General features: G+C 42.0%; 1 protein-coding gene across 1 annotated transcript; it reads left to right on the top strand.

Moving 5' to 3' along the window:
• The first annotated feature begins 9,456 nt into the window (after positions 1 to 9,456).
• LRRC30 (leucine rich repeat containing 30) lies at positions 9,457 to 13,099 on the top strand. The gene has a single exon (XM_079982997.1). It carries the CDS (start codon positions 9,902 to 9,904, stop codon positions 10,796 to 10,798), a length of 897 nt encoding a protein of 298 aa, XP_079839123.1. The 5' UTR covers positions 9,457 to 9,901; the 3' UTR covers positions 10,799 to 13,099.
• The last annotated feature ends 957 nt before the right edge of the window (positions 13,100 to 14,056 follow it).

Raw genomic sequence — 14,056 nt, 5'->3', positions numbered from 1 at the left:
TTTGTAAATAAATCATTTTTAAGTTACCAAATGTGTGGTCTCTTTCTAGTGCTGTTTTTCTAGAAAAAGAAGTGCTGGAATTCACAATGAACACCTCCCTTGTTCTCTTATAATGGCAATGGTGCCCACCTGAGGTGCCAGAATTGAGTTCCGGTGAGATCCAGCGGGGGGAAAAGCCCTGTTTCTTTCTATGCTAAAGGAAGTGGGGGACTTTGGAAGCAATTTAAGAAGTGGATATTTCAAAGGTCTAACAGTCCATGTTTCCATGTTTTACTTTGCTACTAGTTTCAGTGGCTATCAGCCACCACTGATGACCAGTCGACAGCATAGTATTCTCTGCTTAAGGCAGAAGTAAGAAACCTGTGGGCCTCTGGCTGTTGTTGAACTTCAGCTCCAGCCAGCATGGACAACAGTCAGGAATGATAGGAGCCGTAGTTCAATAATATCTGGAGGACCACAGGTCTCCTTTCATTAGCATGAAATAAACCAAGACATATAGTGTCACGTTTCACTTGTTTAAAGGGATCTGAGACCCAAGGGTCCAAGGAGAATCAAAATTACTGAAAACACTGGGAGGTGATGTCCAAGTCTCTCTCTGCCCCCCCCACACACACATGCAAAAGCTCTATGATGGTTCTCTGCTGATTGACCTTGCATGTAAAGAAGCTCAGGCCTGAAGTGATACAGGACCACTCCAAAGCCAGTGTTGGCCCAGCTCCTGAAGGTTAAAACCAAGGTGGGCCTTCTGTGAACCCTTTCAGCTGATTAATTCACAAAGAGAACACAACAGGACTTTCTAAATCATTCTCCTTACCAGTGGAACTCATTGTCCAAAATATAGCAAGGTAAACTATTCTTTTCAGGAAATTACTGACAGGTTATTTTGGTTTAAAAAAAATTCATTACTCTTTTATGTTATATAAAAACTGATATTTTATTAGGTTTGTATGATTTTACTGATTGATATGTATTAAAGTATAACAAGCCATTCAGCATTATCATTTGATTATTGCCTCTCTTTGCATAACCAGCAAAAAAGTGGCTTAATTTCCCTTGCAGATTAAACCGAAATGTTGCTTTTTTCTTTAAAATCATTAAAACCAGTTCTATAAAGCACAGTATCTTTATTTTTGTTCTTAAAGTTATTCTACTAAAAGTGTCAGTGTTAGAAAGTTATTTAAAAGCTAGGCATAAAAGACCCCCCCCCACACACACCCAGTATCTTGTTCCATTTAATTGCGGGCTTGCAACAGTTGTATCATATTTCAAACAGGCTCTTGTGAATAAAGTATATTTTTTGAAATTGTTGCTTTATTCACTATTTATTTACCGTGGAAAAAATGTGTAGTAAAGGGCCAATGCCATTTGGGTGCAGGGTTTATGCAGCTCCCATTTTGGCAGTTGCTCAGGAGGTAACGAAATGAAATGAAAATCCTTACCTATTCAAGGTGAAGGCAGGAACCATCATCCTCACCCATTTGACTTCATGATATTATCACACATGGTGTGAGTCTCTTGATTCTCTTTGACCTCTCAATGGCACTTGGTACCACCAACCACAGCATTCTTCTGGGACACCTGGCAGAACAGATCCTGGTGGCACTGTACTGAACTGGATCCTATCCTGAGGGGTAGGATCCAGAAGGTGGGTCTGGAGGACTATTTGGATTGTGGTTCATGGAGCTCTACAGGATTCCATTCTATCCCCTATACTTCATTAACATCTGCATGAAATCCCTGGGTTGAAGACATTTGGAGACTGGGATGTGAAGTCATCAGTACATTGATGAGACCCAGCTGTTTCTCATTTGCATCTGATCCTAGGGAGGCAGTGGAAACACTGTTAGCTATGAAAGTCTGGATGGAATAGCGGAAGCAATCCAGACAAGATAGAAGTACTGTTGGCAGGTGGGCCACCAGAGGCAGGACAATGCTTCTTGCCTTTAGTCTTATTTGGCTTTGTGATGTCAAATCACCAGGAAACTCCTCCTCTTTGGAGAATGATTGCAGGGCCAAAGGCACAGGTTGGGGAAACTGTTGATGTACCACCCATTCTGCTGACTAGCAACTTCTCTGATAATGATAGTGGTCCTGGGCAACTTCAGCATCCACACTGAGGATGTCTCAGGCCATAAGATTTCATGGCAAACATGGGACTATCTCAAATGGTCATTGGTCCAACACCCACTCAATTTGGCTCCAAATGGGAAGAGGAGTGGTCTGGAAGTAGAAGGGGTAGATACTGCCCCATTGTCATGGTCAGACCAATTTGTGGTGATGTTTGGTTTAGCTTTTCCCACCTCAGAGGTGGGGACCTGTTCAGATGGTCTGCCCATGGAGGCTGATGGAATTTAATGGATTCCTGATGGCTCAGGAGGACTTCCCAGTGGAGAGAGCAAGTGCTCCTGTTGAAGCTTTTGTTTTACAGCAGAACAGTGAAGTGAGGACAGCAATTGAAACAATCATTTCTAAAGGTTCTCTCTAGTGCAGGCATCCCCAACCTTCGGCTCTCCAGATGTTTTGGACTACAATTCCCATCATCCCTGACCACTGTTCCTGTTAGCTAGGGATCATGGGAGTTGTAGGCCAAAACATCTGGAGGGCTGCAGGTTGGGGATGCCTGCTCTAGTGTTATAGAGATTGCATTGCTCCCTGAGATTTCAAGTTTGATGAAGCAGACTGTGTGGATTTTTAATGGCTAGTAAAGGTAAAGGTACCCCTGCCCGTACGGGCCAGTCTTGACAGACTCTGGGGTTGTGCACCCATCTCACTTAAGAGGCCAGGGGCCAGCGCTGTCCGGAGACACTTCTGGGTCACGTGGCCAGCGTGACATCGCTGCTCTGGCGAGCCAGAGCCGCACACGGAAACGCCGTTTACCTTCCCGCTGGTAAGCGGTCCCTATTTATCTACTTGCACCCGGAGGTGCTTTCGAACTGCTAGGTTGGCAGGCGCTGGGACCGAGCAGCGGGAGCGCACCCCGCCGCAGGGATTCGAACCGCTGACCTTTCGATCGGCAAGCCCTAGGCGCTGAGGCTTTAACCCACAGCGCCACCTGCGTCCCTTTTAATGGCTATATAGTAATAATTAATCTATTAGTTTGTCAGGTATTTAACAAAAAGACAAACGTAACAGTATTTGGCAAAGGGTAGATATTTTTTATTGCACTGTATTCCAGTTATAGTTAAAATAACTTTTTCTTTTTCCTTCCTCTACACCTGTGGTTCCTAGTTAATTAAGTACTGCAGACCCCTTGTTTTTCAAAAGCCAAGGCAAGCTTTTGAAAATGTTGATATCTCTTAGGTAGTTTTTGTTACATGAATGGTGCCACAGACCCACTGGGGTTCTCAGACCACCAGTTGGAAACCACTGCTCTACGCTATCGTCTCTCAATTCGTTTGGAAGCTTGCTTAAATAATCTTCCTCACGAAATGCTTCGGACTTTTTCCTTTTGAATGAAGTGTAGATATCCACTAGATGGCACTGTTTGATTGCACTGTTAAAGCAGCATGTCTCAGAGAGATTATATAAGCAATTACAATTTGTAGCAAAATATATGGCAGAGGAAAAATTACAGCAACAAATCTACCATGCTCTCAACATTAAATCATCAGGAACATAATATGGCCTATGGCCAATATGGAAATAAAACTGAACCGAACCATTTCTCAAGTAGTGGAAATCATCAGGAACATAATAATGACATACCTGTACATAATGCTAGAATCCATCGGTAAAATGTTGTCCACAAAATGTGAGAACTATCCAGCTTACTATGAAATATTTCCCCTGCAAAATATGTGTGGATACACAATATAGAGATTGGCCACTTTCATGCTTATAGTACACGGGTGGAAATTGGTACTATGTATGCTGAATCAAGTTGAGTGTGGGGGTTTTTATAAGATTTATACCTCAGTAGTGAGAAAACAGGAAGTGGCCTTGCAGTTATGTGTTCTTTATGATGCTGAAGCTGCTTCCTGGTTCCCAAACCCTTATTTAACAAAGAGCTGTGTGAATAGCCTAAATCATTTATTTAACTCAACACCACAAAATATGAATTATAGTACCCCACATTGTGCACCTCCATCAATGGTCCACCATTATTCTCTGGGCAGGGGGAGGGATGTGTTGTTTTATGCAAAGTACATTAACACAAAATAACCTCAGTCCACAATTATGAAAAACTAAGCACTGGGTCACCCTCAAATGATGCATGTATGCCAGCAGGGGAATGTTCCCTATGACATGCCATAGAATTGAATCCAGCCCACTGCTATCTTCCTGAACAAGGCACTGTCAACTTTAGCAACTTCACAAGAAACTTCACAATTTCACATGTTAAATGAAATGTTTATTTAGTTTGTCGTGGGGGCATATATGGTTTGACTTGTTCATTTTCCAATTAGTCATCCTAATTATCACCTTTTCCCTTCTCAAATCAATGTTCATCGTCCTCTGAACTTAAGTCCTGGTTACTAAAGTTGGTTAGTTTGTACATGAGCCCGTTTTCCATGCACACACATTCTGAAAGCTCACACTTGCAGGGTAGTAGACTGAGCATGGTCTCAGGTCCTGACAGGCCCTTCATCAAGGGTACAGCTAGCTGCTCAGTTGCACCTCTGACTTTCAATTTCCTACACCTCCCAACAGGCCTTGGTGTTTTTGAGTCCTGCTCTAAACACCTTTTCCATATTGCAGCCTGATAGTTTGCACATTGGGCATGTTTCATCAAACAATCCCTGCATGGTGGCACTTGGTAACTCTCTACCTTTCAAGTACATGTGGTACCTTAGATCACTGACATTCACTCCAGGAAGTTTGGGAGTATAAAGACAACATGCATCTGTCTCTAGTTTTTTCCATTATGTCAGCTTACAGATTCCACTCTTCCTCCAACTCATAAAATGTTTTCCAAAATTTTGCAAGGCATTTGACTATTTTTTAACAAAAACAATAACTTTTTATTTATACCCTGCCCACCTGGCTGGGTTTCCCCAGCCACTCTGGGTGGCTCACAACAGAATATTAAAAACACAATAAAACATCAAACATTAAAAACTTCCCTTCAGAAGTCTTTTAAAAGTCAGTTGTTTGTTTCCTTGACACCTGATGGGAGGGCATTCCACAGGGTGGGCCCCAATACTGAGAAGGCCCTCTGCCTGGTTCCCTGTAACCTCACTTTTCACAGGGAGGGAAGTGCCAGAAGGCTGTCAGAGCTGGGCCTTTACTGGCAAATGCACTTGCATGATCCTATCCAGTGTGTGCATGTTTCCTAATCAAAGCCCTACATACATCTCTACCAAGCCTTGAGGAGGTGATTTTCCCAATGTCAGAGTGCTGCAAGCTGTACCACCTCATTTCAGGAACAATTGTGCCACAATTATGTCACAAAATTCTAGGCACATAACCAATGCATACGTTTCAGCAAAGCAGAGCTCTATTCAGTAGCAAGGGATGCATGCAGACATAGTCCCGCATTCCCCTTCTTCATGCATACGCCAGGGAGAAGGCACCTCCTTGCTGCTGTCTTTTTTATTTTACAGATTTCCCATTGACTGTCGTGAAGAGCACCTTCACCCCCAGCTTCTCTCTATAATCTTTTTTCTGCCACTCATCATTTAGTAATGTGATCAGACTGGTATTGATGTTGCTTTCAGACAGAAATTTCTTCCATGGTCTTACAATTTGTGCATTGGTGATACTCTGTAGGCTATGTGCAGCCTCTTCACCTCTAAATGATCTTTCACAGCTTTTGATTGACACTGCCTGGTAACTGTCAAATACAGCGCCCTTTTACTGCTGCTCTCTTCCCTGATTGCCACTGAAGAAAACTGTTTATGCAACCTCTCCAAAGTCACCTTTCACCTTCTGCACTAGAGTTGCCTGGTTCATCCTCTTCTTCTGTGGCATTCCTCTTCAGTGAGTAAGCTATAATAATAATAATAATAATAATAATAATAATAATAATAATAATTTTATAATTTGTAGCCTGCCCCTCTGACTGCGATGCCTCAGCCACTCTGGGTGGCTTTGTCTGTCTTTCTGTGTAATCCTTCTGCTGTTGACAAACTTCATAGCATTGGATCCAAAGGATGAGAGAGGATATCAGCCATCTGCAGATCATAGGCTTGTGCCATCAAAACAATGCTCCCAAATATTAAGACTAGGCAGACCCCCTCATTGAACTTCCCTCCTTGCTGAAATTCCAGTGCATGGCAAAGACATTTTTATTTCAACATTTTTAAGTGTTCTTATGAAGTTATGGTTAATTTGAACTGATTTTCTGCTTTAAGCCTATTGTACACTCTTTGAAGACTGTGGCATTAAAACAGTATTTCGAAGCTTTAACTTTTGTTTCACTTAATTAATTAAATTTCTGTCCTGTCCTTCTTCCCAAAGAAGCTACAAACAACAAAGTAGTAAAACAATACAATTTAAATTTTATATAGATATATAGATATATCATTTTAAAAATAATTAGAAACATCTAAAAACATTTTAAAACAGTCACAAAACCTCACAGATAATAATTCCAAGACTGACAAACAGTACCTTTTGGCCATCAAATGCCTAGGTGCATAGGAATGTTTTAAATTCCCCCTAAATCTTAATATAGAGGGAGGGAGGGAGGGAGGGAGGGAGGGAGGGAGGGATGGAGGGAGGGAGACCAGGGAAGGCATTCCACAACATTCCACCAATGGGGCCTTCCCTGTCAATCATCAGGCCCATGATGCTTGATATTGGTGGGAAGCATTTTGGTACTTCAGGTACTTTGCTCCTGGATGGCTGACTAGGGTTGCCATATTTTGAAAAGTGAAAATCTAGACACAAAAGTTGTTGAGGGTTGTGTTGTTGTATTTTAAGGAAAACAACACTGCCAATGTGGGTTATCATACGCCAGAAATTTCCCATAGATTTTTGTGATTTCCACCTGGATTTTCCACTGCAGTATTCCGGCTATATCCGGGAAATACTGAATGTATGGCAACCCTACCATTAGGCTGCTCCAACTCACTAACCAAGCAGCCGCATTCTGCACTAACTGTAGCTTCTGGGTTGTCTAAAAAGGTAGCCCCATATAGAGTGTTTTGCAGCAGTCCAGAGCATGGACAACTGAGGTCAGGCTATCACAGTCCATGAACAGCCACAGTTGTAGTTTACACAAATCAGGGCTGTGACCCAAATCTGCCCAAGTTGAATCAGGAGAATTTGGCAGGATCCAGACTAAATCAGCCCAGGTTGGCTCAGCCCAAGCAGAGTGATCTGGATACAGCACCTCTTTCTTCCTTTGTTCTCCCCTCCTGAATTAAGGGCCCCTTTAGTGGGTGGACTCTCCATCCTTGAACAAAATTTCCTTCAGTTCATGGTACAAAAAGTACAATATTGTGCTGCTGGATGGGGTTTCTTATTTTGTATAAGACAGTGGAAGAAATGCAGAGAACAGACATAATGAATGCAAAAAGCTGTCTGAACTGCTCATTAAAACATGGTTTCAGATAATCTGTTCAAACTGGAAGGTGCAATATTTGGAACCAAGTTCTTCCCACTTGCTGGGCTCCATTCTGCTACAGTTTCTTGTTCCTTTTAATCTACATCTTGGGATCATTCTCAATGAAAAACAGTACGGACAAGAGAAGTAAAGATTTTCTGCCCTTTTCAAATTTTTGTTCTTTTTATTTTTGCTTTCTTTTCTAATTACTAGGCTCCTATCTCTCTATGGCTTATCGCCCAGTTCTTCCATTGGCAACTTCTGATCAAAAGAGACTTTTGTTTTATAATTTGTCTCTTCAGAATATGGCCGTGCACTTTTTCCTACCTGACAGAACTGGGCACTAATTAAAGAGAGAGGGAGATAACCAAGGAGAGTGGAACATTATATGACATGATAGACAAACCCTAAAGTGGTGCCTTTAGGAAGTCCGCTATCAGTATTTTTCTTTTTTCCAGAACCAGGGATGCAGACAAACCAGCAAGCTACAGTGACTGGTGGAGGATGAATGCCTTGAAAAATACGACTTGTTGAGAACTTGTTATATTTTGCTACAGTGGACCACTGGGATTCTCTCATCAATGTGTTATCTTTAGCTAAAGCTACTCAATAGTTTAAATATTAAAGGATGAAGAACTGTCAGTATTCTCTATTCAAGACAAAGCCATAATGGACTAAGTGGGACATGGTTTAATAGAGTCTGCCTGCAGTCTGTTGTTGTTTCTTTTAATGACTTATTGATATTCCAGAGTTTCTTTAACTTCTACCTGTGAAATTTGTAGAGCAGTCATGACTCCGGGATTAACCCTATGAAGCAGCTTTGGTTACATTACTTCCATGCCTGTTCTTTTCATTCACTATTTCAATGAACTTGAGATGCAATTGGCTGAATCCACATCCTTTCTGGTCATACTGATTTGCTCCTTTTTCAAGTTTTTTTGTTTTATGAGGAACAAACATCAAGTCCAGGGTGCTTTCAGTTTAAGAATCATGCAGTTGTTTTAAACTTAATACCAGCTAGAATTAGATTGTATTTGCTCAATTAATTTTCAACTTCTCTTTCATTTTCTCTGCCCTCAGGGCATCATGGTCCAAAGGAAAGGGATGGAAAGGGAACTGGAAGTCAGAAGTTGGTACTGAACTGTAGTGTGACTCCAGGCAAACTCTTCAGAATGGCCTTGTCTTCCAACCATATAGAAAGAGTTATCACTTGTATACCTATGTGCCTGTAAAAGGGTGGTTTGGTTTTGTTAAGTGAAAATCTGTTGATAACATATTCTTTTCTCAGAGCATTAGGCTGTGTTTCTTTTTTGGAATAGGAGTCCCAGCTGCATAGGAAAATGTGATTTATCTCTCCATGGTAGTTGCCCGTGGTCAAACACTATCTGAAATAAGCAGGTACATTCCTGCTTATTTTAATCAAATCGGTCAACTTGATTGTCTTCGTTCAGATCTGTACAATCCTTTCAAAGTTAAGCACTTTTATACCCAAAGGAAGTAATTGCGGGTTTTAACTGTGCTGACTTTTAGAAATTGTTACCAGTGCAATCTTATACATGTCTATTCATAAACAAGGTCCATTGAGTGCAGTGAAGCTTATTCCCAGGTAAGTGGGTGTAGGATTGTAGTCAGAAAAAATCCATTTGCAATATCATGAACCCACAAAATCTTGGGAGTAAAGATGAAATTTAGGGCACCATGCCAGTATACAGTTCTTTCTTGCCATTTTAATGGGGAAGCAGAAGTACACATGTCCTTGAATTCACCTCCGAAAATGGCATCCTGGATTATTTTTGAATTTGAATAAAATTGAATCCAAAAATAAAATTTATGTGTGGAATTCCCTCTTTTTAAAAAATTGCAGCTGTAGATATTAAAGTTATTATGAAGGTTGTTCCTCAGCTGAATAAACAGTACTGGGAGAGGGGAGGGGATCATCCTCTCTCCATGTTTTTTATAGTTACTCTTCCTAATTGTCCTGCTGCTACCTCATGCTCCAGATATCCAAGAAAGCTGACATGGTAAAGTTATATACAGCACTGCAGTGACCTCTTTGCAATGAGGATGCGTATCTCTCCAATAAAGCCCCAGACAAAATGACAGTGACAGCTGCCTCGTGGCATTCAGCTTGAATGGAACAGGTTTGCTCAGAAGTGTCAGTCGCCAGTGTGTCATGACAGCAGATAGCACCAAGGAAAACATCTTTAAGCCCCATCCTGGAAAAGTGAAACTTCTTTCAGCAGCTGCAGAGGCTGTTTAGCAGGAAAGGTGCTCTTCAAAGTCTTTGCACTTCTTCTTGGGTTGATCTTCTTTTATGAAACTCCTGAAAGCTGAAACCTTTTGCCAGGTGTTAGTTGCAGAAGCCCATAAAACAAAATCTCCCTCAGCAGAAGCAGCAAAGCTGGAGGTTTTATGGGTGGAAGGAACTCCAAGAACCAAGAGAAGAAAAGCACGATGCTGTTGAAGAGGAGTCAGAAGTTACCTCTGTGGGAAGACGCTCTCCTCTCTGGGAAAGACCCAAGAGCACTCTTGAAGCGTGGACTGCAGTATGTCAGCTTGAGCCTCATCATGAAAGGGATGACAAGAACGCCTGACTTTTTGTGGGGATTGCCACAGGTCCAGAAACTGAACCTCTCCCACAACCAGCTGGTGGTCCTTCCTCCTGCTTTGGCAAAACTTGACAGGTTGGTGGTGCTGAACCTGTGTGGGAATCGCATGAGGTCTCTGCCGAAAGAGATTGGGCTGCTCAGGAACCTGAAGGTTTTATTTGTCAACATGAATTGCTTGACGGAAGTACCGGCCGAACTCGGACACTGCAAGAAGCTGGAAGTGTTGAGCCTCTCTCACAACTGCATCTCCCATCTCCCTTCGAGCATCACAGACCTGATAAACCTGCGAAAGCTGAACCTCAGCAACAATCGGTTCATTTACATTCCCCTAAGTGTTTTTGCGTTGCGGAATTTAGATTTTCTACATGTAGGCTGCAACAAGCTTGAAAACATTGGAGACAGTATCCAATTTCTAGTCAACCTGCAGATCTTGATTGCTGATTATAACAAGATTCGCAGCTTGCCAAGGTCTATCTGCTCAGTCACTGCTCTTGAACTTCTAAATGTTGATTACAATTCCATTCAAATGCTTCCAGATGAACTCTATTTGCTGCGCCGATTGCCAAAAATTGCTTGGAATCCAATGGATAAGGGGCTACACATTGTGCACAACCCTTTGTCCAAGCCACTGCCACAGATTATAGATGGAGGACTGAATGCACTCTACAGCTATCTCAAAGATAAAAACGAGCTCCCATAAATGTACACTTTGCTTGGGATAGACCTGGTGGCCATGTCTCAACTGAGTTCTTTAATAGTTCTGATCAGTAGCTTTTACTGCACTCATCAAGAGTTGGAGTACGGTTGCAATATTCCCCCCACCTGAGCAAGTACATTGACTTTATGTTGACTGTGCAATGGATGTATTTTCCAAATAGTATTTATCCTTGCAGTGCTGAGGTATCCTTTAGGATGGCAGGGGGTGAGGAGGAACCCCAGGGATTGACATATTTCTCTTTATTCAGCTGTAATCAGATTAATACAGAGCCAACAGCAGTTTCAGGCTTTTCCCACCTGTCAGATTTCAATAACATTAATATAAAGCATATTGATGTAGTGTGATGTGATGGTCTTGTGAAGTTCAGTGGCACTTTAAACTCCTGTTTAGTGTCTTGTACCAAGGGCGGGGGGGATGCTATAGAAATCCTAACCACAAGAAGCTGAACTGATTCCTTAGGAAGAAAGCTTGATCTGGTTACAAAGCAATGTGTTTTTGTTCCGTGACCTATACCGCGTTATCTGTTACTACATTCTAGCTGTGGTTCAGTCCAATTAATTTTCCAGTGTGTTTGATCCTAGACAAGCAAGTTGCTACCTAAAAAGATATTGTAGAAAGAGGTGATGAATAAATCTTGCAGCAATTGAGAAAAATGTCCAGAATGGAAACGACTAGTACCTCAAAATCTTGAAGCAGGGATTAGGTAACGTACATCACAACAAGTACTTGATGGAATGTATAGTTGCTTGTGATGTGAGAAGTGGGGGCATGGTCAGATCCACACCCCTTGTCAATGGGGCTTCTGCATGAGAACCGCCCAGTTCTCTGCCCAGGTGTATAGAAATGGTGAGCCAAATAGCTATTTTTTATGAGGAGAAACCTTCTAAGGCTTGAAGTCATTACTTGCCTCCTTTCTTTTTTTTCTTTTTTTTTTTTTCTTAAAATTTTGGCCTGGGCACATCTCATATGATGCCTGTCTGAGGTGGTTCTACCTAGTGTCCTTGTGGAAATGTATTTCACGAATGTTTTCTAAAGAAGCAATAGGTTACCTGCCTTTCTCATAAATCCAAAATGCAGGGCTATCCCCTCACCTATTGTATGGGCTAGGTCCCTAACTGCTAGGAAAAGTGGAAAAGGAAAAATCTGGCAATTGACCAGAACTTATCTATCTGGGACAGTTGTGAATGTGAATACAAGCTTTGGGTAACTTTTAACTTCATGACAGCTATTTTAAAAAGAAAACCTTCACTTCAGAAGCAGGAATTTGTATCTGTGAAATGCACTTTTAAAACCGATGTTGTCAGCAGCTTCTGCAGTTTCGGTGCGCAAGATGTAATGATGCAGAACGGGGTATATTGCCTGAGAATGTTGTGCTAATGGAATACCTCAAAAGTGAGCAGGCTGCCCAGATTGTAGAGGATGTAAACTTGATTTGCATCTCACTTTGGAGCTATTTGTGAAGGGAAATTCAGGAGTCCTAAATATACTTCTTTCTTCAGCAGTTTCTGGCTCCCTGGATGCAATTAAGGAGAAAGAGAAGGCATATGAGACTGAGGAATAGTATCTGCAAAAAAAGAAAGAAAGAAGTGTCATGTAATTAATCAACTCAGGTTGCAACCCCTCTGCACACTTACTGGGGAATAAGCTGTATTGTACTCAGTGATACTCACATCATACATAGGATTGAATTGTCAATGCCTGATTAATGCAATATACAATACAAAAATCCACTGGGTATTTTGCTATATATTTGGGGCACAATGCCACCAAATTCAGCACTTTGTAAATCCGATTGATTTCAAAGTCAAATATTTCATCACTGTCTCATTGAAATCAGTGGGGCTTAAAATAGTTTATCTTTGGTTGGGTGCCCTTAATATCTCCTTTACATCTCTTCTTACAAAACATATATATAGGGATGTATTTGGGTTTTTATGGCTCTGTATCCTGAAATAAAGGGACGCGGGTGGCGCTGTGGGTAAAAGCCTCAGCGCCTAGGGCTTGCCGATCAAAAGGTCGGCGGTTCGAATCCCCACGGCGGGGTGCGCTCCCGCTGCTCGGTCCCAGCGCCTGCCAACCTAGCAGTTCGAAAGCACCCCCGGGTGCAAGTAGATAAATAGGGACCGCTTACTAGCGGGAAGGTAAACGGCGTTTCCGTGTGCGGCTCCGGCTCGCCAGAGCAGCGATGTCACGCTGGCCATGTGACCCGGTAGTGTCTCCGGACAGCGCTGGCCCCCGGCCTCTTGAGTGAGATGGGCGGACACCCCAGAGTCTGTCAAGACTGGCCCGTACGGGCAGGGGTACCTTTACCTTTACCTTTCTCCTGAAATAAACATACAGTGAGCTAGTACATTTAATATATAGCAAAGGGGAAACACACAGAGAGACCTGAAGGCTGATGGACTGAGAAATGGATTGAGAAAACTCTTGTTTTGACAGAGTTTCCTGGTAGCACTTATGTCAGTGCAACAAATGACATTGAAGGTGGTGAGTCCTATGGCAAACAAGCCCTAAGGGGCACAACCGAAAGAACTGGATATGTTTAGCATGAAAAAGAGAAGTGTAAGGGGAAGCATGAAGAGCAATGCCACCTGGAAGAAGGCAAAGACTTGAGTTCTGCTGCCTGAAAGAGACTTAGGCAACTTAATGGGCTTATGTTGGGATAGAAGATTTTGGCTGAAGAGAAACTTATTGAGAGTAAGAGCAGTTCTACAATGGAACCAATTCTCTCTCTCTCTCTCTCTCTCTCTCTCTCTCTTCACTGTCCAGACCTTTTAAATCTACTAGTTTCATTTATCTGTATGCTAATGTATGTCCTGCTGCTTATTTTTAACGCTGGTTTTATTATGTAAATATGGCTTTTCAGTATTTTCATGTAAGATCAAGAGCCTGGCTGAAAAGTGGGGTCACAGCAAGAACATTTTTAAAACGCACATGAGCGTACACTATTTATACATACAAATGGGTTCTAATTTTAAGGATGATAATTGTACTTAAAATATCCATCTCAAATGTCTGAATGTTGGCTCTTGTATGCCATTGTTGACAGTTATATGTTAAGGGGTTGTTTTTTTTACAGAGTAATCCAATCCGTGTCTACTCAGAAGCAAATGCCTCTGAGTTCAGAAGGGGCTTGCTCCCAGGTAAGGGAGTTTAGGATTGCATCATTTGTACATTTGATGCTGTCACATTAATCACTGGGCTGGGGAGATATCTGTTTATCAGCTAATAAGGATTAGG

This window comes from Podarcis cretensis, assembly GCF_951804945.1.
Source record: "Podarcis cretensis genome assembly, chromosome: 7".
Lineage (NCBI taxonomy): Eukaryota > Metazoa > Chordata > Lepidosauria > Squamata > Lacertidae > Podarcis > Podarcis cretensis.
The sequence above is the reverse complement of the archived record's forward strand: the minus strand, read 5'-3'. Positions and strand labels throughout refer to the sequence as shown.